This window comes from Malaclemys terrapin, chromosome 1, assembly GCF_027887155.1.
Source record: "Malaclemys terrapin pileata isolate rMalTer1 chromosome 1, rMalTer1.hap1, whole genome shotgun sequence".
Taxonomy (NCBI): domain Eukaryota; kingdom Metazoa; phylum Chordata; order Testudines; family Emydidae; genus Malaclemys; species Malaclemys terrapin.
The window spans coordinates 331,200,355-331,226,104 of record NC_071505.1 but is presented as its reverse complement, the minus strand read 5'-3'; the positions used below and the strand labels follow the sequence as shown (position 1 = coordinate 331,226,104).

The following is a 25,750-nucleotide window of genomic DNA, read 5'->3' as shown; positions in this document are numbered from 1 at the left end:
ACTGGAGCAATTTATGAATGAGTAAAGTCTTAATCCACATTACAACCTTACAAAAAGTTAACTCTGCAGGAACACTTATGTTTGCTTATAATTATGGCATTTTGATTCTTATTCAGAAGTGAATTTTTCATCGTTTAACTGCCATGTTTTTTATTTAATCACATGTGTTAAAAAAAAAATCCCCAAATCATAGTACCATTATTACCACTAACAGACAATAGTGGACCAATTCCTTCAGTCCTTATGCAGGCAAAGCTAGCATAGACTTCAAAACAGGAGTTTTGCCTGAGCAAGTATATGGTTGGTCCACCACTGTCTCTCTCTTGTTGCTAATAAATATGCATATCCACACTTTAGCCTGGACATGTTATTAATCATTTTTTTCTTGTTTTTTTTTTTTTTTTTTAATAAAACAAAGTCAATCAATAGAGCATATTCCCAAAGACTGAATGTTCAGACAATGCGTAGCATGTGGTTTAGTGTGTGAAACTGGTAAATTAGTAAGCAAGCAGAAATATTCTGGCTAATATAGAAAGCTCTCTCTCTCATGATTGGAATATTAATGAGCAGAGTTATTTAAGACTGTTTTCAAAATTGTTATTTACCCTTCTCAGTATTAACCCATTTGACTTGTGTTGTGTTGTTCTCTTACCAATAGTGTGTTTGGATGACTCCAAGTCAAGATTTGGGGACTGTTTGGATATGTTTTGAGACAATGTTTCATCCACAGTTTGCACTTCCTGGACATTTGGTGAGATATTACTGGAGGATTTCCTTGGAGTTACAGGTTCCATAGGAAGACTTGTCTTAAGCTGCAAGGTTTCATTAACTGGTAGGCTTGACCTGTTAGCATCAGAAGAATATGGTGCTGATGTGTCTTCTTGGGAGACATCTCTGTCTGTTGCATTAACATCTAAAGCATAGGATTGGGAGCGTGGAGATTTTACAGGGAGGGTTTGTTCATTTTGAAGTGCATCTAACCTACTATTGTCATTTTCTGCATTCTTAACATAGTCTGATTCCAGTAAGTCAAACTCTCCTATATCTTTGCCATGTTGCAGCTGGGGGCTCTGAAGAGGTTGTTTTGTACCTATACTGGAAGAGAACCTGACCTGTTTTAGTCTTTCCAGTGAATTTTGTGAGGGGTCTTCTGCAGGAGGATTTGTCTCAGCTACTCTTTCGAGAACAGTTGAAGATGGCAAACCAGTCTTACTTTGATGGTCAAAGATCTGATTAACACGAAGAACTTCTGAATCAGTGGAACTTGAACTCGAACTGCGTTTCAGAATGCCCCTCGGTGGTGTACCAGCACCACTAACCCAATCAGTCCTTTTAGCAGGTTTGGGAAAAGAACTCTCTTTCTCCAATATGGGATCTGTTATTTTGTAGATGACTTTTCTAGCTTTTGGTACAGGAGGCCGATCTGCAATTCTCTGTGACTCATCAGTTTGTTCTCCAGAAGCCTGCCTATGATCCTCTGACCTACTGTTTAGTACGTTTCTCTTGGATTGGCTCTCCTTTGAAGGTGACAGTGTGTCTGCAAGACAAGACATGCATACAAGGGAAAGGGTAAAAACATACTGCAAAACAGATCTCAAGCTTAAGAACATGCATTTAGTCAAAGCATCAAGCGTTCTACACAGGAAAGACAAGGTGAAGACATTCTTGCAGCTCTAGGATGCAATGCAAAAAGACAAGACAACGTTAACAGTCAAAGCATTCAGCAGTATAAAAAGTACGCACTCTTGAAACAAATATATTGGAAAACTAATAGATTATCAAACCTCATATTAGGTTTAACTTGTTTGTATTATGGAGTGCTGACTAATAGAACATTCCTACTGCAAAGAAACAGAACGACTCAAAGTTAGAGCACAGTAAACCTTTAATCAACTCAGTTCTTATACAGTTCAATTATATTATCGTGTCTTGTGTTTGTGTTTCTATCAATTTTTGAAGACTGTTTTCAGGGTCAGATGGAACTAAATAAAACTTAGTAAAACTTGCTCACTCTGGACAAGTATTTAAAAAAAATGCAAGTAGTATACACTTGTCCTCTTCCCCCATTAGCAAGCATCATGGCAGAAAGCAGGTCAGTAATTTTCTTGCCTGGGCTGGCAAACTCTCATTACAATTTTGCAAGACTGGATTAAGGTACATCATTTTATAGCTCCTGTTTGGTTAGGAATGATATTTTGGGGAAAGAGAGGAATCTAAAAAACAGAACTAAGGAAACACGATTGGCAAAGATCGTGGGGGGGGGGGGGGGGTTCTCCTTCCTCTGCAGCATGGAGCACGAGTCACTTGCAGGTTAAAACTAGTGTAAATAGTGGATTCTCTGTAACTTGAAGTCTTTAAATCATGATTTGAGGACTTCAGTAACTCAGCCAGAGGTTAGGGGTCTGTTATAGATAGAAGTGGCTGGGTGAGGTTCTGTGACCTGCAATGTGCAGGATGTCACACTAGATGATCATGGTGGTCCCTTCTGATCTTAAAGTCTATAAGTCTAAGAAACAACAGAGGGACAAGATCAAATGGAGGACAGGGTCATAATTCAAAATGATCTGGACAAATTGGAGAAATGGTCTGAGTTAAACAGGATGAAGTTTAACAAAGACAAATGCAAAGTGCTCCACTTAGGAAGAAAAAATCAGTTTCACACATACAGAATGGGAAGAGACTGTCTAGGAAGGAGTACGGCAGAAAGGGATCTAGGGGTTATAGTGGACCACAAGCTAAATATGAGTCAGTGTGATGCTGTTGCAAAAAAAGCAAACATGATTCTGGGATGCATTAACAGGTGTGTTGTGAGCAAGACACGAGAAGTCATTCTTCCGCTCTACTCTGTTCTGGTTAGGCCTCATCTGGAGTATTGTGTCCAGTTCTGGGCACCACATTTTAAAAAAGATGTGGAGAAATTGGAAAGGCTCCAGAGAAAAGCAACAAGAATGATTAAACATCTTGAGAACATGACCTATGAAGGAAGGCTGAAGGAATTGGGTTTGTTTAGTTTGGAAAAGAGAAGACTGAGAGGGGACATGATAGCAGTTTTCAAGTATTTAAAAGGGTGTCATAAGGAGGAGGGGGAAACTTGTTCACCTTAGCTTCTAAGGATAGAACAAGAAGCAATGGGTTTAAACTGCAACAAGGGAGGTCTAGGTTGGACATTAGGAAAAAGTTCCTAACTGTCAGGGTGGTTAAACACTGGAATAAATTGCCTAGGGAGGTTGTGGAATCTCCATCTCTGGAGATATTTAAGAGTAGGTTAGATAAATATCTATCAGGGATGGTCTAGACAGTATTTGGTCCTGACATGCGGGCAGGGGACTGGACTCGATGACCTCTCGAGGTCCCTTCCAGTCCTAGAATCTATGAATCTATGAATCAAATGTTGGGACTCCAGCTTGATCCCCACTGCTGAGCAATAGCAGCAATGATTGGGACTGCTGCAAAGACAGAAAAGAGAATATCTTAAACTGCTCTCTTACTGCTGAATCACCAAGAGGCTTGTAACATGGAAGTGGCCCTTCTCAGCTGGATGGCTACTGGAATGTCTACACTGCAGTCAGATACCTGCAGCTGGCCTGGGTCAGCTGACTCGGGCTAAGGGTCTGCTTAATTGCAGTACAGACATTCGGGCTTAGACATTAGGGTCCTACAGCTTAGGCACCAGCCCAAACGTCTAAACTATAGTTAAAGAGCCCCACAGCCTGAGCCCCATGAGTCCAAGTCAGCTGACCTGAGCCAGCTGTGGGTTTTTAATTGCAGCATAGACCTACCCTCGATGACCTAATGCAGGTTTAGGGTTGGAGTGTGGGCAGGGGAAAGGAGTAGACATATCCAATTATTTGGGTGAAACATCTTTTCAGGGGTTCATATTTTTATACATGCAGATTTAAAATGAACAGCTTGAAGAACAGGCTGGAGACAGGCTCATAAAACAATAGGTAAAATTCTGCCATGTCCTGCTTTATTGCAGGATTTTAAAAAGGTTTTTCCCCCTATAAAATTTATTGTGTGAGAAAAGCGACAGTTAACTTGGTCACAATACTCCGAAGAATTTCAGTGTCCACAGAGGACACGTAGATTAAAAAAAATTATTTACCCTCATTTGGCATCTGAGATAGGTCAGTTGTTCCGCTTTCTGAGTCCCTACTTTTTACGTTCTGTTCTGGTGCAGTGAAGTCATTAAATGGATTCTTCCTTTGCTAGAAAAGAATGGACATATAATTTGAGTCATATGTTTAACAGAGTTAACAGAAACATGAAAACGCAATGATTTCACCCCTGCAGAATAAGGTTTAAGCAGGGCTCTTATAAGACAGATGGAGGACATGGCAAAATAGGATTGTCAGAAGGGCTTGGCTTAACTCTACTCCCTTTGAAGTCAGCAGGAACAGACTTAGGGCATTTGAAAACCCCACCTTTGTGAAGCAGGCTACATCTATACTTAAAACGGTACAGCAGCACAGCTGCAGCGCACTTCACTAGAGACACTATAGCGACGGGCGGGATTCTCCCGCTGTCGTGGTTAATCCACCTCCCCTCAAGGCGACAGTTCGCTCGACAGAAGAATTCTTTCATCAACCTAGCACTGTCTACACTGGGATTTACGTCAACTTAACTATGTCTCTTGGTGGATTTTTCACACCCCTGAGAGACATTGCTATGCTGATGTACATTTCCAGTGCAGACCAGCCCTTAGGGCTTGTCTACACTACTGCTTAGTCAAATTTGTTGTATTAATTTAATTGGTTGTATTCATTTAGTAACTTAGGGCATTTACTTTATATTAACTTTATTTTAAAACTCTGCTATGTGGTAATAAGGAAAGCCTATGTTTCAAATATTAGTTAGTGGTTAGGATTAGAAGCAGAGTCTGCTTTTTTGTTGCTTGGCAACCATATCTTTAAGAAAGTTAGTTTGTTGTTTGCTCTCTTCCTACTACAGATGTAATTTACGTTGCTCAGGGGTGTGAAAAAACCACCCCCGAGTGTCGTAAGTTTACATCGACCTAAAGCGCTGTCTACACTGTGGGCGGGAGACACTCTCCCGTGTCTTCACTAGATGCACTACATTGAGGCAGCTGCACCGATGTAGTGCGGTTGTGAAGACAAGCCCTTAAATTAATGGAGATATCCCATCTCCTAGAACTGGAAGGGACCTTGAAAGGTCATCGAGTCCAGCCCCCTGCCTTCACTAGCAGGACCAAGTACTGATTTTGCCCCATATCCCTAAGTGGCCCCCTCAAGGATTGAACTCACAACCCTGGGTTTAGCAGGCCAATGCTCAAACCACTGAGCTATCCCTCCCCCCCCAGATAGCCTCATTTCTGCTACTGACTCCCAAAAGGGATTCAGACCTACGAGAAGATTCAATTGAAATTGGAACAAAGCAAAATAGAGTCAGTTTTCTCGGGAGGGTGAAGAGGTTGCTATAGGTATATAGATAAGGGATGAAGATTTTCTCTATGCCACACAAACAGGCTGAACAGGAATCAATCCATCATTTTATACCTCAAGTTTTTATTCTTCTGTCCAAATTCTTCCTGGTTTTTAGTGGAGTGGCGAAGTGGCAAGGGAATAGCTTTAAAAAGGCCATCTCTAGCATACCATTGCTGAACCTACCTTTCCTGGTGACACGGCTACCTTCTTTGAGCTTTCCTGTGGTTTGTCTAAGGTTGCGTCCAGTGCATTAGAACTACAAGAGAACAACAAGTTGCTTAGCATGAAACCAGCACATTGCTTTAAGCCTGTAAAAATGAAAATTAAGCTGCCATATGCTTATAAAAAACAAACATAAAAATGTGAGGTTCTTCTGTTCAATCTGTTCTCTGTGTTTATGGAAGACTGCCACTCTTGGCATAGATACTGTTCCATTCCCCTGTTTGGTTTACCATCCCTACAACAGTTTATGTGCCTCATCTACTACATTTGAAGTCTTTGTTTCAGATAAAATATTACAGAATACCATTTTCCGAGCCAATATAAATTCATTAAACATGCTCTTGATTGGTTGGTAGCACTATAGCTAAGGAGAAATTAAACAGCAAGGGATGGGAGAGCGGATTGTTTTTGGAGTAATCTTTGAAGTATTGCTCATTCATAGGCAAAGATATTTTTTAAAAAATTAAGATTATCATCCCAGTCTGAGGTTATGTAACCAGGCCAGGGATATGAAGCAGCAGCTATTTTCAGTAGGGGGAAGCAAACATGGATAAAGAGCTGTCTGCAGGGAGGTTTTGGGGCTGGCTCCCACTCACCACCCTGAGTGTGCACGCAGCCAGGGTGCCCCTGCACACACAAGGAGTGGAGGTGGGGCCCGGGAGCAAGGATCAGAGAGGGGAGTGGGGACTAAGTGGCTGCCCTGCAGGAGAGGGAGCAGCAGAGCTCCCAGCTCAGCACGGCCAGCGGAGGGATGACTCCCAACATCATGGCAGTCGGAAGCAGCTTCCCACCTGTCAGCTTTGCTCCCTGCTCTGGGCAAGCTCTGCACAGAAGTAAGGAGAAGCTGCTGCTGTGAGGAGCAGAAAGGGTGAGCACCCTCAGCCAGGCAGTAATGGCGCTTCCGGCTGTTGTGCTGGCTGCCTGCCTACAGCACAGTTCCTCTGGGAGCGGGAACTCAGATACATCCGGCGGACTCCCGGGACCCGAGTCAACCAGGGCCACGTGCAAGCAGGAAAGCAATAGGACTCGGACCCTAGGTTCCGGCTTAACATGGGCCTGGACCCTCCAACCCTTCAGGATGCAGGGACCCTAAGTCCAAGCCTTAGGTTAGCACAATGGGTGTGGATGCAAGGGAGGTTACGCTTGAGCCCAGGTTTACACTGCTGTGTAGATATACCCACAGAAAGTTAGGGACAGTGCTGGGTGGAGCAAGAGTCCAGCTCCCCTGCCATAATCAACGTATCAAGTCATTTTGGTAACATGCTCAGGTAACGCTATGGCAGTGGTCACCAACCGGTCGATTGCCATTGACTGGTCGATCCTAGAGACTCCCAATCGATCGCCATCTCTGGCTGCTAAAAGTCTGGTGGTGCAGTGGGGCTGTTGCTAAGGCAGGCTCCCTGCCTGCCTCGGCCCTACGCCTCTCCTGGAAGCGGCTAGCACGCCACTGCGGCCCTGGGGGAGGGCAGGGATCTCCACACACTGCTCCTGTCTGCAAGCACCGCCCCCTCAGCTCCCATTGGCCAGGAACGGGGAACTGTGGCCAATGGGAGCTGCAGGGGCGGTGCCTGGAGAGAGGGGCAGCGCGTTGAGCCACATGCCCGCCCTCAGGGGCCGCAGGATCACATTGGCCCCTTCTGGGAGCTGCATGAGGCAGGAAGCCTGCATTAGCCCCGCTGTGCCGTCGACTGGGAACTGCCTGAGGCAAGTGCCACCCAGCAGGAACCCACACCCCAACTCCGAGCCCTGAGCCCCCTCCCAGAGTCAGCATCCCATGCCCCCTTCTGCACCCTGAACCCCCTCCTGCACCCCAAACCTTTTCCCCAGACCTGAGCCCCCTCCCAGAGCCAGCATCCCATACCCCCTCCTTTACCCCAACACTCTGCCCCAGCCCAGAGCCCCCTCCTGCACCCAAACTCCCTCCGAGAGCCTACACCCTGCACCCCAGCCCCCTACCCCAGGCTCAGCCCAGAGCCCCCTCCCACATAGAGAGTGAGCGATAGAGAGGGGGGAAATGGAATGAGTGGGGCAGGGCTTCAAGGAAGAGGGGGTCCTCAGGGAAGAGGAGGGGTAGATCCTGGGTTGCATTTAAATTCAAGAAGTGATCTTGTGTGTAGAAAGGTTGGAGACCACTGTGCTATGGTAACAGCAATAAAATGCCTACAGATGGAGAGCAGAGGAAGAAAGAAGGGGCTTATAGGAGGAAGGTTATAAGAGGAAAAGATTTCCTTTTTCTACCTGATTTTGTACCTCCACCATACAGCAGACCCTAGAGGGACAGAAGTGGGACTTAGTCACAGAAGGTGGACAAAGGTTTGGAAAACAGGTTGTAGGGCACAATCCTACAATAGCAGGACATTGACTAGACAACCTTGTTAGGCGGTCTTTTCCCATCTTTAAACTTCTATGAAACTATGGCAATGGCTCAAATCCAACCCAGGTCAGTAGCAAATGTGTTAGTCCCTGTGAATTAGTCCCGGTCACCCTCACAAGAAACATCCCAGAATTGGGATGCCCTTTGCTGGCAGGCTCAGCAGATAGGTCAAGGATTGAGAGGGCACAAAGCAAACTCATCTGACCTTAGAGGTGAGTCCTCCAAAATCAGGGATAGGCCACAATGGCAAGTGTATGTGGGGAAGTCAACTGCTGCTGCTAATGCTGTACCTGTTAAATGGATAAGCAGAAGATCTAGCCCCTTTCGTACATACTAAAGCCATTTGCATTTTAAGAATAAATTTTGGGGCAGCTGATTTGCATGTAAGAGACTCTAGGATTAATGTTCGCAGACAGTGTTATTTATCAGCCGAGAGAGCCTTTTCAGGATTAAGAAATTGATTTTTTTACACAATGGTTCAGAACATAGAAGGGAGAATCTGGACTCTGCCCTTCCTTAGGTGGCATATTTTACACACTCAATCTACAGATGGAATGTATCGTCAGACAGAGAAAATATTGACAGATTCAACAGAATGACTGACTCAAATTCCTTCTGTGGAAGGTTACACCCCCAAAAACACACTTCACACACCCAGCTCACAAAGTTTATGATATGCAAGAGAAAGTATCATGGGAATTTAAATACCAAGACAAGCACTGGTTTCAGCTTGGTTATTGGAGTTAGTCATTAAAGAGGAAAAAAAAGGAGCACCACCCTACAGCGTAAGTGTCCAAACCTAAAGAGCCATATTCTGCTCTTTTTAAGTCCAGACTAGACCTGAAGTAACGCCGCTGACTCTGATGTGTTCACTAGTCTGAGAGCAGAATTTGGCCCTCGGTCCTTATACAGGGAGTTCTCCCAATGAAAAGGACTGATCCTTCCTAAGTCATTCATGGTCATAAGTGCAGTTTGTCTCAATAACAGTAACCGAAAATAAGATTTTGTTTTTACATTTCCCACCTACATCTCCCCCAGATATGCCAGAAGTCAACAATTGTTTTGCCTATGTAAAGACTGAAGACCAGGCTTGTAGCCTGCACCATTCTCTACTCAAAAAATTGTGATTGCTATCATTAAAGAGTAGCAGCATTTTCAAAAGCACTCTAGCAACTGAGGAGCCTAAGTCCCATTGGCTATCAGTCACACTTTAGCTAAATGCCTAAGCTACTTTTGAAAATGGCTCTAGTGTTTTTGAAACCTTTACCCTATTATCCTGCAAAGAGACTCCAAAATTACACTAGGTTCACATTTCTGATGTGAACAGTCAGTTGCCCCTTCCTTCCATTCTGAAATACATAAAAAGAACACGTCTTCAAGGATCTATTGTCTTTGAAGACTGAACCAAATGCTTCCAGTATACAGGTTTGCCCCTCCTGGCACCCTGGCTAGGCTGCTAATCCAGGAGGTCCTGGAATCAGCTTTTCCCAGCTGCTATTGATCAACTCTTGCCATTAGGAGTGGGCACACAGCCAGGTCAGAACAGTACTTCGGAAGAAGTCCACCCTACATGGGATAGAAAAAAAGGCTGTCTTTTAAGGGTTGGTCTCTCCCTGCATTTCCCCCAAATCAATGTTGTGTGCTCACCTCATATATAGAAAAAATAAAAACCTTGGATGATAGTTTAAGTGATGTAGTGCAGTTCTAGCACTGCTACTTTCCCTTGCTTTAGCCGCATATTTTGGAGGGCAGGAGTTGGTGTTGGCATCTATGTTACATAAATGTGTAATTAAATACTGGGCTTTGGCCTATCTATTGCAATTCATTCTCTGGGTTCTGTCTCCAAACACTTCCATTAGCCATTCTGTACTGTATAAGTTTGCTTTAGAAGTGGCATCATGATGTGGGAGGTAGAAAACCTTGAATTCTAGTCCATTGTCTGAAATCAGCTGTAATACACAACAATTGAAAAATGGAAGGTGCTATTCAAGTGCTGAGTATTGTAACTAGTTCAACTGCTGTGTGATGGCTCTCTCTAGCCAGTGGAACTGCAGTGTAAATAGGAATTACAGGCCTATGTTCCCCACTGAAGGACACAGGGCAAGGGCAAGTTCCATTACTCTGAAAGTGTCTAAAACTCTGACGTTTTCTGACATGGCTGGAGCAGTAAATGGGAAAACCGATACGGGTTGTAAAATTTATTCAGCTTCACACTAGTTTGGAACTATGACCTGAAATAAAAAGGTCATTAAGATCTCCCCCTACCCCTGCAGAAAAACAACTCTACAATATGTGAACCAGTTACAGCTGCTTTCAGAACTACCCCTTTACATCCATACAGAAAGACAAAAGAAAACTAAATACCATAGTTTGTTGCAATGAGCATTTAGGGAAAAACCTACAGCTTTTAAAAAAATGTTGAGATAGCAGCTTACTTGCTTAAAAAAGAAAAAAAAAAAAAGCTAGTTAAGTTTGACATATCACCAAATATTGTTAGAGAGTCTCCTGGCAGTTTCTTGCCAAAAGTCTGTCCTTTCAATCAGTCCCAGAGCAGGTACATGACCAATAAGTGATCCACATTGTGATGGTACAAGTAGTTCTGCACAAGGCTTTTGTTGGTTTCAGAATATAGTTTTGCTTTCCATGATCACTGTACAATTAACAGAAGTGGGCTACACAGGTTAGCATTTGAGAAGTTGTGGAATAAGCTTTTATGATTAAACAACATGAAAAGGAAAAGCAGCAGCTACCCAGTACTCTCCATAAGTGATAAATAATTTGTTATTCATCTTTTAATGCTATGAACCAACTGAAGAAAACTAATTACAGTAGCTAACAATGTCAATTTTAGCAGCAGCCTTCAATACATCTCTTAGGGATCTGCTCCACAGACCATCGTAATTATCACCACTGTTAAACTTAAATTATTGGAGGAGAATTACTGTTGCAAAGCAGCTCTGGCATTATCATCATTCCTCAAATTTATTTGACCCTTTTCAGTCTGGTTTTAGGTCTGGGTACGACACAGACTGTTCTGGTTTCATTGGACAGCGATCTCCTTTTGGAGACAGGCAAAGATCAGGTATCTGTGCTGAATTTGTTAGACCCATCAGCAACCTTTGATGCCACTGACCACTTGGGCTGACACCATATCTGCAGGCCATGAAAGTGGGAGATGGAGCTGCACTTGAACAACTGTTCTTTTCAGAATTCTATTCTGTAATCTCTCTCGTTTAACGTGTAGCTGAGGCTGCTAGCAAACACAGATGGTTTGGGCTGCAGTGTCATCATCAGACAGATACTCAGCTTTACATATTTTTCCACTGGACCCAGTCAATACAATCTCTCAGTGGGCCCAATCTCTAGGATTAAAACTAACTGTGTGAAGATCAACCCAGAGTAGATTAAGGTAACATTGAGCTTGAAGGGGAAACAGACAGAGATAAAATTGCTTGCTCATTGTGACAACTGGTCAACGGTATAACCAGGAATAGAACGAGGGTCTCCTGAGTCTCAAGTCCTGCATCCTACCCACTGAGCCATGCTGGAGGGAATAGCTGCCCTTTCAATTGACAGACTATGCTCACCTTTGGTTACTTTGGTTCCCAGTCTAGAGGTTTTGTTGGTTCCTCAGATGTTTCTGGAGGACCAATGTACAAGTGGCAGGCAAGAGCAATTTTTTCTATTTGTGCTTAGCTTCAAGATTGCCACTTTTTTTTCCAAACGGAGACCTCTAAAGCAGTAGTCCCCAAACTCCGTTCCCCCATCTATCCTTCCCTCCCGGAGCTGGGCCACGGACGGGGTAAGGGGGCTGAGGCCACAGCTGGGGGCGGGGGCAGGGACAGGAGTGGAGCTGGAGTGGTATTCCCTCTCCGCCCCTCCACAGGGGCTGGCGGGGCCCCAGTCTCACAAACTCCCGAACGTTCCTCTGCACCCCACCATTTGGGGACCTCTGCTCTACAGCTTTCCGTGCTCCTGTCACCTCTGAACTGGATTACTGCACTCTGTGGGTGTCTCTGAAAGAGAGTGTATTTCACTTTCACTCTAATGATCGTTCCAATTCATTTTCAGCTATAAATGGAATAGGTGGAGATGCTTATATAAAAATAAATAAATGAAAAATCAGACAAGCCCCAAAATCTATAAAGTCCTCTACAGGTCAGGTCCTGGGCACCTCCAAGTCCACCTCTCTCCAGGCTTTACGAGGACAGCTGAAATTATCTGGGATTCTCAACGTAACTGTGTCTAATTTTTTGAATGTCTCGAACAGGATGGTCTCAGTGAAAACAAATCTATCCTGGGAATTGCTTCACCATTTGTCCAGAAGTCTCAGGGGGTAGCATCAGATTGCTTCCCCAAGGAGTATCCTAAACTCCTGGTCTAGTTCCAAGTCTGCTCACAGTCATGCTAGCAGCACCAAAGTAACAGGAAACTGCTCTCAATTAAGCCACCTCCTCCTATCTATTACACTCAATGGAAAAATCCAGTGGTTGCTACCCTGCTATTTGTGGCTGCCAGGACCTTAGCACCTCAGTTTGGCCCATTATCCGAACTGGAGAATGGAAGATCCCGGAGTCACTTCTGGAAATCAAGCCAGACTGCATACATCCAAGGCAGCTTTCAGTCTCCACCTGTCCTATGATGTGTGTTTACATGAACATGTGTGAGGCTGTGTTTTAAAAACCCCTGGCCTGTCTCCTCAGAGTCAAAGTTGCCAAAAAGATGGCTGTCCTGGTGCTTCCAGGAACATCTAAATGCACAAAGCCATGACGTGTCAAGCTACTGCAGGTGTGAATTTCCAAGCCAGTCTGAGTAAGTGTTGGCAGACCATTGCAATTTGATGACAATGTTATGTTTTCAGGGCGTGAAAGTCCCCTTGCATTAAATGGCAGAAATATTTATGTGAAATGCTGAAAAAGGAAACACACAAGTCACAAACTATACTCAGCCCTAAGTGATACACAAAAAGTCAAATTACTGACTCCATCTCAGAGAACATCTTCTTACCTTTGACTGGATTTCACTTCCCCTTCTTCTGTCTCTTCCCTGATACCAGATAGCTCTGCTGGGACAGAAACTTCCTTATTGACATTGTTCACCCAACTGTTCTTTGTTTTGTCTGATTTGTTCTGACTCCGCTCAGCTAAAATAGGAAACAAGACCAAAGTTATCTCCCATTATGTTCATGCAGGTTTCCACAGGCAAGCAGTTCCAATAGGTTTCAAACTTATTTCACAAACACATTGTGCTAGGATTACAGGTCAGGGTACATCGAGACATCTAGAGTAAATAAGTGTGTGGGGTTCTCATTTTAACATCCCCAATTGCAACATTCCACTGCACCAAGAGTCCTAAATGTTAAAGCAATTCTAATTTGTAAAATATCCTGCAACCAATGAATTAGCAGTGGTGTTCTTGTATTTCTTACAGCAGCTAAATGCCCCTTGAATGTAATGTCAGTACAATGAGGAATCTTAACCCCACAATATTTGGTGGTCAAATGAAAAGGAGAGTTCTGTAAAACATGGGTTCTCAATGAACATGCATCAAGGTGGCAGGACCAGTTTGCCCCCTTCCTTGATTTTAACAAATAGGGAGGAACTCGTTGAGAATTTGAAAGTAGAAGGCAGCTTGGGTGAAAGTGATCATGAAATCATAGAGTTTGCAATTCTAAGGAAAGGTAGAAGGGAGTACAGCAAAATAGAGACAATGGATTTCTGGTAAGCTCAGAGAGCTGATAGATAAGGTCCCATGGGAATCAAGACTAAGGGGAAAAACAACTGAGGAGACTTGGCAGTTTTTCAAAGGGACACTATTAAGGGCCCAAAAGCAAGCTATTCCGCTGGCTAGGAAAAATAGAAAATGTGGCAAAAGACCACCTTGGCTTAACCACGAGATCTTGCATGAGCTAAAAAATAAAAAGGAGTCATAAAAAATGGAAACTAGGACAGATTACAAAGGATGAATAGGAACACAGGAATGCAGGGGCAAAATTAGAAAGGCAAAGGCACAAAATGAGCTCAAACTAGCTATGGGAATAAAAGGAAACAAGAAGACTTTTTATCAATACATTAGAAGCAAGAGGAAGACCAAAGACAGGGTAGGCCCACTGCTTAGTGAAGAGGGAGAAACAGTAACAGGAACTTGGAAATGGCAGAGATGCTTAATGACTTCTTTGTTTCGGTCTTCACCGAGAAGTCTGAAGGAATGCCTAACATAGTGAATGCTAATGGGAAGCGGGTAGGTTTAGCAGATAAAATAAAAAAAGAACAAGTTAAAAATCACTTAGAAAAGTTAGATGCCTGCAAGTCACCAGGGCCTGATGAAATGCATCCTAGAATACTCAAGGAGCTAATAGAGGAGGTATCTGAGCCTCTAGCTATTATCTTTGGAAAGTCATGGGAGACGGGAGAGATTCCAGAAGACTGGAAAAGGGCAAAGATAGTGCCCATCTAAAAAGGGAAATAAAAACATCCCAGGAAACTACAGACCAGTTAGTTTAACTTCTGTGCCAGGGAAGATAATGGAGCAAGTAATTAAGGAAATCACCTGCAAATACTTGGAAGGTGGTAAGGTGATAGGGAATAGCCAGCATGGATTTGTAAAGAACAAATCATGTCAAACCAATCTGATAGCTTTCTTTGATAGGATAACGAGCCTTGTAGATAAAGGGAGACGTGGTGGATGTGGTATACCTAGACTTTAGTAAGGCATTTGATACAGTCTTGCATGATATTCTTATCGATAAACTAGGCAAATACAATTTAGATGGGGCTACTATAAGGTGGGTGCATAACTGGCTGGATAACCGTACTCAGAGAGTAGTTATTAATGGTTCCCAATCCTGCTGGAAAGGTATAACGAGTGGGGTTCCGCAGGGGTCTGTTTTGGGACCAGCTCTGTTCAATATCTTCATTAGCGACTTAGATATTGGCATAGAAAGTACGCTTATTAGGTTTGCGGATAATACCAAACTGGGAGGGATTGCAACTGCTTTGGAGGACAGGCTCATAATTCAAAATGATCTGGACAAATTGGAGAAATGGTCTGAGGTAAACAGGATGAAGTTTAACAAAGACAAATGCAAAGTGCTCCACTTAGGAAGGAAAAATCAGTTTCACACATACAGAATGGGAAGAGACTGTCTAGGAAGGAGTACGGCAGAAAGGGATCTAGGGGTTATAGTGGACCACATGCTAAATATGAGTCAACAGTGTGATGCTGTTGCAAAAAAAAGCAAACATGATTCTGGGATGCATTAACGGGTGTGTTGTGAGCAAGACATGAGAAGTCATCCTTCCGCTCTACTCTGCTCTGGTTAGGCCTCAACTGGAGTATTGTGTCCAGTTCTGGGTACCGCATTTCAAGAAAGATGTTGAGAAATTGGAGAGGGTCCCAGAGAAGAGCAACAAGAATGATTAAAGGTCTTGAGAACATGACCTATGAAGGAAGGCTGAAAGAATTTGGTTTGTTTAGTTTGGAAAAGAGAAGACTGAGAGGGGACATGATTGCAGTTTTCAGGTATCTAAAAGGGTGTCATAAGGAGGAGGGAGAAAACTTGTTCACCTTTGCCTCTAAGGATAGAACAAGAAGCAATGGGCATAAACTGCAGCAAGGGAGGTTTAGGTTGGACATTAGGAAAAAGTTCCTAACTGTCAAGGTGGTTAAACACTGGAATAAATTGCCTAGGGAGGTTGTGGAATCTCCATCTCTGGAGATATTTAAGAGTAGGTTAGATAAATGTCTATCAGGGATGGTCTCGACAGTATTTGGTCCTGCCATGCGGGCAGGGGACTGGACTCGATGACCTCTCGAGGTCCCTTCCAGTCCTAGAATCTATGACTCTATATTGCTAAATTGGAGGGGGTTCTGGAACCCCAGCTAATTGGTGTGTTTGGGAGGGGTGGGGGAGGAGGTTGTCCCTGGATGGAAACTACAGAGAACTACTGTAATAGAAGAAATATAAACTAGTATGTAAAAACTTGAATGGTGATCGTACATTTGAGTTTGGTCTTGATTGGTTGGGCTTTCCCCCCGCCCCTCCTCTTTTGAGGGGAGGAGAAATCCTACTTTGCTGACGTCACAAAACATTCTATGAAGTTTTAGGAACATTTTAGTATGGCCTTCTGTTGCCTTCTATACTTCCGCAGTACTCCTGAAAATAAGATTAATTCTCAGTGTGCAGAAATAGAAGTGCCACATTCAGGTGTACATTTTCACAGAGCATTGCTGTGAGGGAAATTGTTTAATCACCTTATGAGTCATTGGAACTAAACAATTCCATGTAGTTTACAAGTCAGATTTAAGCCAGTTTTGAATGTCCTTGCCCGTTCAAGTAATTGCATGCTTGAGAATAAATTATTGCTCCTTCAGGTTGCATGGTGGCCGACACATAACTCTGTTAGACAGAGAAACTCTTTACCTTGAGCTTAAACACAATCTGAAATGTTCTGGAGTATCAGTTCATCAGTTCTAAATTAGGAAGAACGAAAAGAGGTTTCTTCTTTCCCATTTCTGGTCCCCTGTATTTCTCTTTGTTTTAGGCCTTCTTTTGTTCACATAGACAGACAAGAGTACTATTCAAAGTGATCAGGCTACCACTAACCAAACATGATCTCCATATTTGATTCTACACTTGCACTAAGGATAGGCAAATCAATTTAATAAGAATTAAGGCAGGATAATTCACAAACATTCACAGGCAGTTCAGAAACAGGGATGAGTTTTAGTGATACAAGCCTTACAATTTGCTACTTCGAAGTTTATCCATGGAACTGACATGGGTAAATTTTCTAGCAAAGCAAATGACTTTACGTAAGCACACAGACTAATCATAAATAGAATCCACGCTAAGAATAAGGGTCACAAGTTCCATCAAACGCTGACAACAAAAGTACCTTATTTTTACAGGTTCTCTCAAAAACAGAAAGATGTACTAAACTCAATTAATTACAGAAATAATCTTCCAATGCTCAGAGCTGTTTTCATAATAAAAGCTACATGAGAAAAGATATATACCCTTATACATACATTAGTAACGAATACCATTTTTGGGACTTGCATTGCATGATCAGATGAACATAGTAAAGTGGCTAACACCTTAATTAACAGCACAGTACTTCCTTTTGCCACAGGGATGTTACCCCATGAATAGATGCTTCAAATGGAATTCAGTACCTGATTGCTCATCTCTGATCACCTACCACAAATAAAAAGCACCAGACTTCAGGGGTCTCAAGTTGAGCACCCAAAAGCTGGGGCATCCCAAATCAGAGGTCGTCTGAGCTCTTATGACATGCTCAGGGTCACACAAGGAGCCATCGGCAGAGCTGGGAACAGAACCCCGGTGAAAGGGTCCAATTCTGTAAGCACAAGACAATCCTTCCCATCTACCTTTGTAGTTAGTATTAACAGAATGTATTGAAAGAAGAATGTACTTCACACAATAAACAGCAAACATACCTCTTCTACCCCAATTCTTGCTCAGGAGGAGATTGCATTATTTTTGTACAGCATCTTCAAAGATGCACCTTCTTAGGTGCGCTAACTAAGAGGACATCACTATACAGGATCCCTGAAATAAACTTACCTTTTGTTGTGGGTTTCCTTCTTATCGATGCTCTAATGATATCTGCTCCGTGTATTTTATCTCTGTGCCTCTTTGACTTTGCTTCATAAAACCACTGCCCGCTCATATTCTTTAGCTGATTGTCATTCTTAATTTTTTCTGGTAAATGCCTGCAAAAGGGGAAAAGATTGCACTTATGTGTGTGAATAAAATAAAGTCAGCCACAGTAGCTGTGGATAGGAAATACTAGGTGAGATAAGAATGACCAAACCTTTGGTGGTTGAGGATGGAGGGGAGAGGGAAGGAAGGAAGGAAGGAAAAAAGGGGCCACTGGCTCTCATCAGTACTGAAGGCTATAGAATAGATGGGAAATATACAACAGTGGTATTAAAAAGCTAACAGTCAGTTTTCCTGCTGCTTCATTCTTCTTCCTACTCCTATTAGATTAGGCAGAAAGTCTGCTTTAAAAATGCAGTAGTCATAGGTCCACTCATGAAATCCTTGCTCAGTCTTTCCTCAAGCAGATGAGTTGAATTAGCCTATTCCGTGATGACCATGGCTGCAACGCCATTGTAGACTCCTATTACAATTAATGAGGGGAAAGTAACTGGTCAGAGAATACAAAGATGGGGCACTGTATAAATGAAAAGGCCAAGCACCTAACCTTTACTATTGTATATACATTTCTCACTGCACCCACTACTGAGGTGCCATCATCTCTCTAGTAGTGGGCAGCAGCCAGGTGAACTGACGCTTAGCACAGTGGTCAGAAGCAAAAGAGAAGAAATGTCTTGGCAGGGGCACTGAGGCCATCTCTCTATTCATGAGAAGAGCATCATGAAAACTCTTAAGTATGTATAAAGCAGATGAGGGTAAGCCTTGTCCACAGGACTTTTAACCTATAAATTCTGGTTCTTTATCTTGGAAAGTTTAAGGACTGCGTTGACCCTGCTGGGGTTCAGTTTGAGGAATTTGTTGCATCACTCAACACTAGATTTAAGGAAAGGCAGCAGCAAGGAACAAAAACAACAACAACAACAACAAAAAAGTGTCTTTGTTCTTTTGAACTAAACAAGCTTGCACACCTTTATGCTGCCCTTTCCTGTAAGCTCTGTCATCATAGCCCTGTTCTCTGCAATTATCAAATGTCATACTATGTCTGGATAACTCCTGAAGAATCTCATCTGACAGAGCCTTTCCAGTAGCCTCCTGCACATTCAGAAATGACAGGAAGTGCTCTTCAATATTGACTTCTGTCTTTTGGATCTTAACATACCTCAAAATGAGACATTTGTTCCTCGTGGCTATCAGATATGATGTCCAAAATAATGGATTAATATTTAATCTTATGTTGTTAATAACTGTACCTGTTACCTTTTGAGATAACTACAAAATAATATTTTGTATTGCTGGGCTTAAGTAGTTGTGTCTTTCTTTTTTAGAAAAGAACCATCTTAAATGTTCCCATCATCACAGGCTCAGATTTAGTCATTAACTCGACTTGGCCTAAGAAGTTTCCATTTCCACACTTAAGTTTTTCCATTTATTCACAAAACGCTAGGTTCCCTTCAGCTAAGTGAAGAACAATGGCCACAATTATTTCAAATACACCTCGCAAGTGTTATCTCTCAATTTCAAGCAATGATTGTGAAGTCTGGTTAATTACAGATTAAGTTTTCAGTCACAGTTTCAGTTCTCTCCCCTTCACCATATTTCCAGTGTGAACATGGCTTTTCTCATGAGTTTCAAGAGTTTTGTGGCTATATCGCCATTCCCGTAAGCCACCACAAATCATCATAATACAACAAGAGGACATTCAACTAAATTGAAAGGCAATATAACGTATACTTAATTGAAAGGCAACTTTTTACACTCCCCCTAGGATAAGGGCTGTGAGGCCTTCGCTCTCTCTGATCTAGTGATCTTGACAGGGGGCTCGGAGCATTGCAGTCCAAACCATACATAATAAAATTCCTTATTAAGTTTGTTAGTCTTTACAATCAAAGAGCATTCATACGCACTGTGCGCCTAATTTTAAATAGCAGCACAACATGTAACAAATACCTGCAACTGTAAAGCAGAAAGGCAAAACCTCACCCCCAGCAGTGCACGTACAATCTCTGTTGCTTCGAGTTGGGTTGGGGCATTTCTCAACCAGTCATGGCTATTGAATATACCAGCTCTGTAGAGAACACAGTGTATGTGCCTAAGGAGTTCAACCACTGTATGTCTTCTCTTCTTCTGTTTACATCACATCTGCAGTAGCACTTTGAGCATGCAAAGGACCATATAATTCCAAGTATGCCATAACTGCACTACATTTGGTCTGCGCTATATCAATCGAAATAGCCTTGAAACTACAGACTGGATCTGAGGCCCCCTGAAGCTGCAGGGTTTGCAGGATGGGTTGCTACAGCACTGCCTCCACGGTCAGACTTGTGACATGGATTTCATAGCCTTTAAAGCCAGAAGGGTCCATTAGGTATTCCATCCACTTATTCCTGTACTGAGTCCAGTAACTTGTGTTTGGCTAAAGCACAACTTCCAGAAAGGCATCCAGTCTTGGTGACAAGACTTCAAGAAATGGAGAATCCACCACTTTCTTTGATAGTTTGTTCCAACGTTGATAACCCTCTCTATTAAAAATTTGGGCCTTATTTCTAATTTGAATTTGTCTGGCTTTAACCTCCAATCATCGGTTCTCATCACAGCTTCCAGACATTGATGCTTCATGCTAGTAGGGCAACGTGGGGAAGTTTGCCCTGGCACTGCCTGTGCTATGGCTGCTCTGTGGCTCACTGGATTTCCACCTCGGGGGCTGTCAGTCTGGCCCGTTATAAAAGTATTAAATTCACATCCAAATGAGTCTGTTCCAGACCCACTGTGCTTTATCTGCCAGCTACGATGTGATACTCCCTTGCATACGTGTGACCAGTCACAAGGGAACACAGCTATGTCAGTTAGGGTGAATGAGAATCCAAGTTTATTAATCTAGGGTTGTTTTTTTTTAATTTGCATTTGTGTGTGTCTGTCACATGAATTGGAGGCATTTTAAGTTCTGTATAGCAGTCTGCCCAACAATGGGATTCCTAGCAGGGTCACCCTGTTTCTATGAAAGGGGCTTTATGGAACATAAAGCACGCTACTGTGAGTACTTCCGGAGATCTGCTTTCTTCTCCCTACAGGCATGTAACTCAGTATTAATGTGAGTTACTCATGTACATGCTAGGATATCAACATGGGGACCAATACCAAGGAGAGCTAGTGGAGAGAGACATTTGGGCGAGTTAACACAAGGCTGAACTAGATTCAACCAGCCTGGTTCTAATCACACTCTGTTTACTCCACCCTGTGACACATCCTTTAGTGAGTGATCTCACAGAACAGGCAGTGAAAGAAAGAAACCACCATCCCGTTCTACAAGTGTGCAAAATGCAGGCCTTCCAGCCAAACTGAGTCCATATAGCCATCATATGCAGAACTAGGATAACCCCTCCTATAACCAAGGGCTAAGATAACCAATGGAAGTTTTAGGTTGTTGGTGAGAATAACACAAGAGGCTCCTAGTCTAATCAGGGAATACAAGTACAAGCAACTAGGATCATGGTGTGACGGGTTGGATCACAGAAACCCCTTAGAGGTTGCCAACTGATGTGCCAAGACTACTTCTGCCCCCGCTTTCCCTGCCAGCTTGGACTCCAGCACCCTGTCTTGCTGAGCCAGACAAGCCAGTCTGCTCCAACACAGATCCAGTGTCTAAACCATGTGCCCCAAAGCTGCAGACTTAACTGAAAGCAACTTAAGACGTGTTCCTGTCTTTAACACTCAGATGCCCAACTCCCAATGGGGTCCAAACCCCAAATAAATCCGTTTTACCCTGTATAAAGCTTATGCAAGGTAAACTCAAATTGTTCACCCTCTATAACACTGATAGAGAGATATGCACAGCTGTTTGCCTCCCACCCCACCCCCAGGTATTAATACATACTCTGAATTAATTAATAAGTAAAAAGTGATTTTATTAAATACAGAAAGTAAGATTTAAGTGGTTCTAATTAATAACAGACAGAATAAAGTGAATTACCAAGCAAAATAAAATAGAACACGCAAGTCGATGTCTCAGAAAACTGAATACAGATAAAAACCTCACCCAGTAAGCTTCCTTTTACAGACTAGTCTCCTTCTAGTCTGAGTCCAGCAATCACTCACACCCCCTGTAGTTACTGTCCTTTGTTCCAGTTTCTTTCAGGTATCCTTGGGGATGGAGAGGCTCTCTCTTGAGCCAGCTGAAGACAAAATGGAGGGGTCTCCCATGGGTATAAGTAGACTCTCTCTTGTGGGTGAAGACCCCCTCCTCTCTCCTACGCAAAGTCCAGCTCCAAGATGGAGTTTTGGAGTCACATGGGCAAGTCACATGTCCATGCATGACTCAGTTTTTACAGGCAGCAGCCATTGCTTACCTGCTACCCTGAACGTCCTCATGTAGACTTCTTATGTGGATTGGAGCCTTCCAAGATCCATTGACTCTTAAGTGCTTCTTGATTGGACACTTAATTTGCACGCTCCTTTCTCAAGAAGCTGACCAAATACATTGGTACCTTCTTTGTGTTTTGTCAAATCTGCAGTGAAAGCGTTCTTAAAACGAACAACATGCTGGGTTATCATCCAAGATTGCTATAAAAATATATACATCAGAATGTAGGTAAAACAGCAGGAGACATACAATTCTCCCCCAAAGAATTCAGTCACAAATTTTATTAGTGCATTTTTTTAACGAGCGTCATCAGCATGGAAGCATGTCCTCTGAATTTTTGAGCGCAGTTATGTAACAAAAAAAATAATTAAAAAAAAATCTACATTTGTAAGTTCTGCTTTCACGATAAAGAGATTGCACTACGGTACTTGTATGAGGTGAATTGAAAAATACTATTTCTTTTATAATTTTTACTGTGCAAATATTTGTAATAAAAATAGAGAGTACTGTATATTTTGTATTCTGTGTTGTAATTGAAATCAATATAGTTGAAAAATGTAGAAAAACATCCAAAACATTTAATAGACTTCAATTGGTATTCTATTGTTTAAAGTGCGATTAATCGCGAATAATTTTTTTGAGTTAACCACGTGAGTTAACTGCAATTAACTGACAGCCCTAATTATGATACAGTCAATTATTATACAATCACATATGGATTTTTCCATAGGACTCCTCCTTCATTCAGTGTACCAGATAGACTGTGCTCAACCAATGAGTAGCTACAGTAGAACCTCAGAGTTACAAACACCAGAGTTACAAATTGACCGGTCAACCACACACCTCATTTGGAACCAGAAGTGTGCAATCAGGCAGCAACAGAGACCCCCCAAAAAAGGCAAATATAATACTGTATTAAACAAACTACTAAAACAACAAAAAGAAACATTAAAAAAAAAGATTTGACAAGGTAAAGAAATTGTTTCTGTGCTTGTTTCATTTAAATTAAGATGGTTAAAAAAGCATTTTTCTTCTGCATCGTAAAGTTTAAAAACTCAGTGTTTTGAGCATTGGCCTGCTAAACCCAGGGTTGTGAGTTCAATTCTTGAGGGGGCCACTTAGGGATTTGGAGCAAAATCAGTACTTGGTCCTGCTAGTGAAGGCAGGGGGCTGGACTCGATGACCTTTCAAGGTCCCTTCCAGTTCTAGGAGATAGGATAGGATATGCACATTAATTTCTAGCACACTACAATGTACAACTGGCTGTTAACTTAGTGCAGTACACATAGTGCAGTTTATTCTTTCACTAGGCAGCAGGGTGGATAAAAATCAATGATTGTTTTTTAAATTAAAAACAATCAGATTTTTGTATTTAAATCGGATTTTTTGATAGTTTTTTTTCCCTCAAAAAGCATTTTATCTAAAGATAGTTTTAATTAAGATATCTTTGCACTATAATGTATCTCATGATGGAATAGGGATTATAAATTCTAATTCTATAGTATGAGACAATATATTCAGGGAATGTTTAAGAAAAGTTTTGTAAATGAGTTCCAATAGTTCATAGATTACGGACCCAATCTTACAGGGTTCCAGGGGCTTCTGTATAAATTATTTAGGTTAATCTTTCTATCTACCCAATGGGACTCAGTGCTCAGTCTAGAAGATACCATCAGAAATGCTTAGTTTTGCAGTTCTCAAAACTGGATTTGTGTGTCTATGCTTGTTAACAGCAAAAATGTTTTAAAATAAATAATATATAGAGTTGAGAAATAACACACCTCCACCCTATTGTCTCTCTGCAAATTTGTGTACACAGAGTCAATCCCTTACCTCTCTCTAAAAGTGCAAAGTTTCAAAAAGTTCAATGAATAGAAGATTGTTGGGGGCGGAATAGATCTGGACAAGGAGAAGTCTGAAGATAAATATGAGAAGGGAGGGACAGGCAGTAGAAACAAAAGTGAAACTGTTTGAGCAGCATATTCCAGAAGTCTTGAGGTCTTTCCGAGTGTAGCCTTCATTGATTTGAAATCTACCATACCATTCTCTCACTAGAAGGGAAAACCTATAATGGCAGTAGTTCGTAAGAGAGACTGGTAAACTTTTCTATTTCATACTTCTTTCTTAAGGACTGCCTGTCTTCCTTCTCAACTATTCTCATGTTTGAGCAAAAAATATAGTTGTTACTCTATGGTACTACTCTGAAACCTATCATTTTAAATGCAGTTGTGATAAAAAATAATTTCACCTTTAAAGTAGTACTGAGTCTCAATGAATGTAATGGTAATAATAATTAAATAACTGCATTGACTTATTTTGTTTAGGAGAATCGATCCGCAACATATAGGATTCTGAAGACTATCCACCTTCAAGATCACCATCATTTTCTATAGTTTCAGAGTTATTTGCCAATGATAGTGCTTCAGTCACATTACGTACGTCACATAGCCATAGTATATCACCTTTAGCAAAAAAGAAAAAAAATCTCCATCATCCAGAAACAATCATAGATAAGTTTGTGATAAGAACCAGCTGATTACAAAAAGAGGTAATTGAAGAAAAAACTGCCTGGTTTGTTTATGCCTCAGACTCTCCTTTCCGTATGATTGAGAACCCACACTTCATTAATATGGTTCAGTCATTAAGACCAGGATACAGTCTACCTAACAGTGCAGATGTTGCAGGCAAATTGCTGGATAAAAGTGTATGAAAGAGAAACTGAGCAGTGTGCAAAAGGTATACAGGGTAAAATTGTTAACCTGAGTCTTGATGGATGGAGCAATGTCCACAATGATCCTGTGGTATGTGCTTGTGTGACAACAGAAGAAGGGAATGTCTTCCTTACAGAAACAATTGATACATCAGGAAATGCACACAGCAGAATACTTACAAGAAGGATCAGTAAAAGCTATAACAAACTGTGAAAAAAAATTCAAATGTCTAGTGCGCAGCTTGGTCACAGACAATGCTGCAAATGTATCCAAGATGAGAAGAAATTATTTAGAAGAGAGTGAAGAGAGTCCCAAGCTAATAACATACGGTTGCAGTGCTCAAATGATGCACCTCCTAGCCAAATACTTCAGTGTTCCAGAAATATAGGCTAATGTTGTTGAAATTGCAAAATACTTCCGTAACAACCACTTTGCAGCAGCTAATCTGAAAAAAATGGGAAGAACCAAGCTAACTTTCCCATAAGACATGTGACAGAACTCAATAGTGGACTGTTTTGAGCACTATATCAAGGCTTGGCTTAATCTGATGACAGTGTGTGAACAAAATCATGAAAAAATAGATGGCACTGTCACAGCCAAAGTTCTCAACATTAGGCTTAAGAGAAATGTTGAACACATGCTGAGTACCCTGAAGCCTATTTCTGTAGCCTTGAACAAAATGCAGGGAAATAGCTCTTTTATTGCTGTTGAAATTTCGAAGGAACTGAGCGAGAACTTAAAAAGAGAAATATGCAATGACAGAGTTAAATTACAAACATTAAAAAAAAAATGGGACAAGCACTATCTACAGCTCATTTTCTTGCAAATATTCTCAATACTCGATACCAGGGTCAAACCTTAACTGCTGAAGAACAGGAGTTGGCTATGACATGGACATTCAGCAATCATCTCTCCATAATGCCAACTATAATAAACTTCAGAGCTAAGGGTGAACCA

General features: G+C 41.9%; 1 protein-coding gene across 8 annotated transcripts in view; it reads right to left on the bottom strand.

The window, feature by feature from the left end:
• Window positions 1-25,750, bottom strand: part of SYTL2 (synaptotagmin like 2) — an 82,351-nt gene that overhangs the window by 27,444 nt on the left and 29,157 nt on the right. For all 8 annotated transcript variants that reach the window (XM_054015720.1, XM_054015725.1, XM_054015724.1 and 5 more), the window contains exons 3-7: window positions 17,630-17,778; window positions 13,048-13,183; window positions 5,628-5,700; window positions 4,106-4,208; window positions 653-1,537 (exon numbers count right to left, since the gene is read on the bottom strand). In XM_054015720.1, the coding sequence (XP_053871695.1) occupies window positions 653-1,537; window positions 4,106-4,208; window positions 5,628-5,700; window positions 13,048-13,183; window positions 17,630-17,778 (1,346 nt within the window). The remainder of the gene's footprint in view (window positions 1-652; window positions 1,538-4,105; window positions 4,209-5,627; window positions 5,701-13,047; window positions 13,184-17,629; window positions 17,779-25,750) is intronic.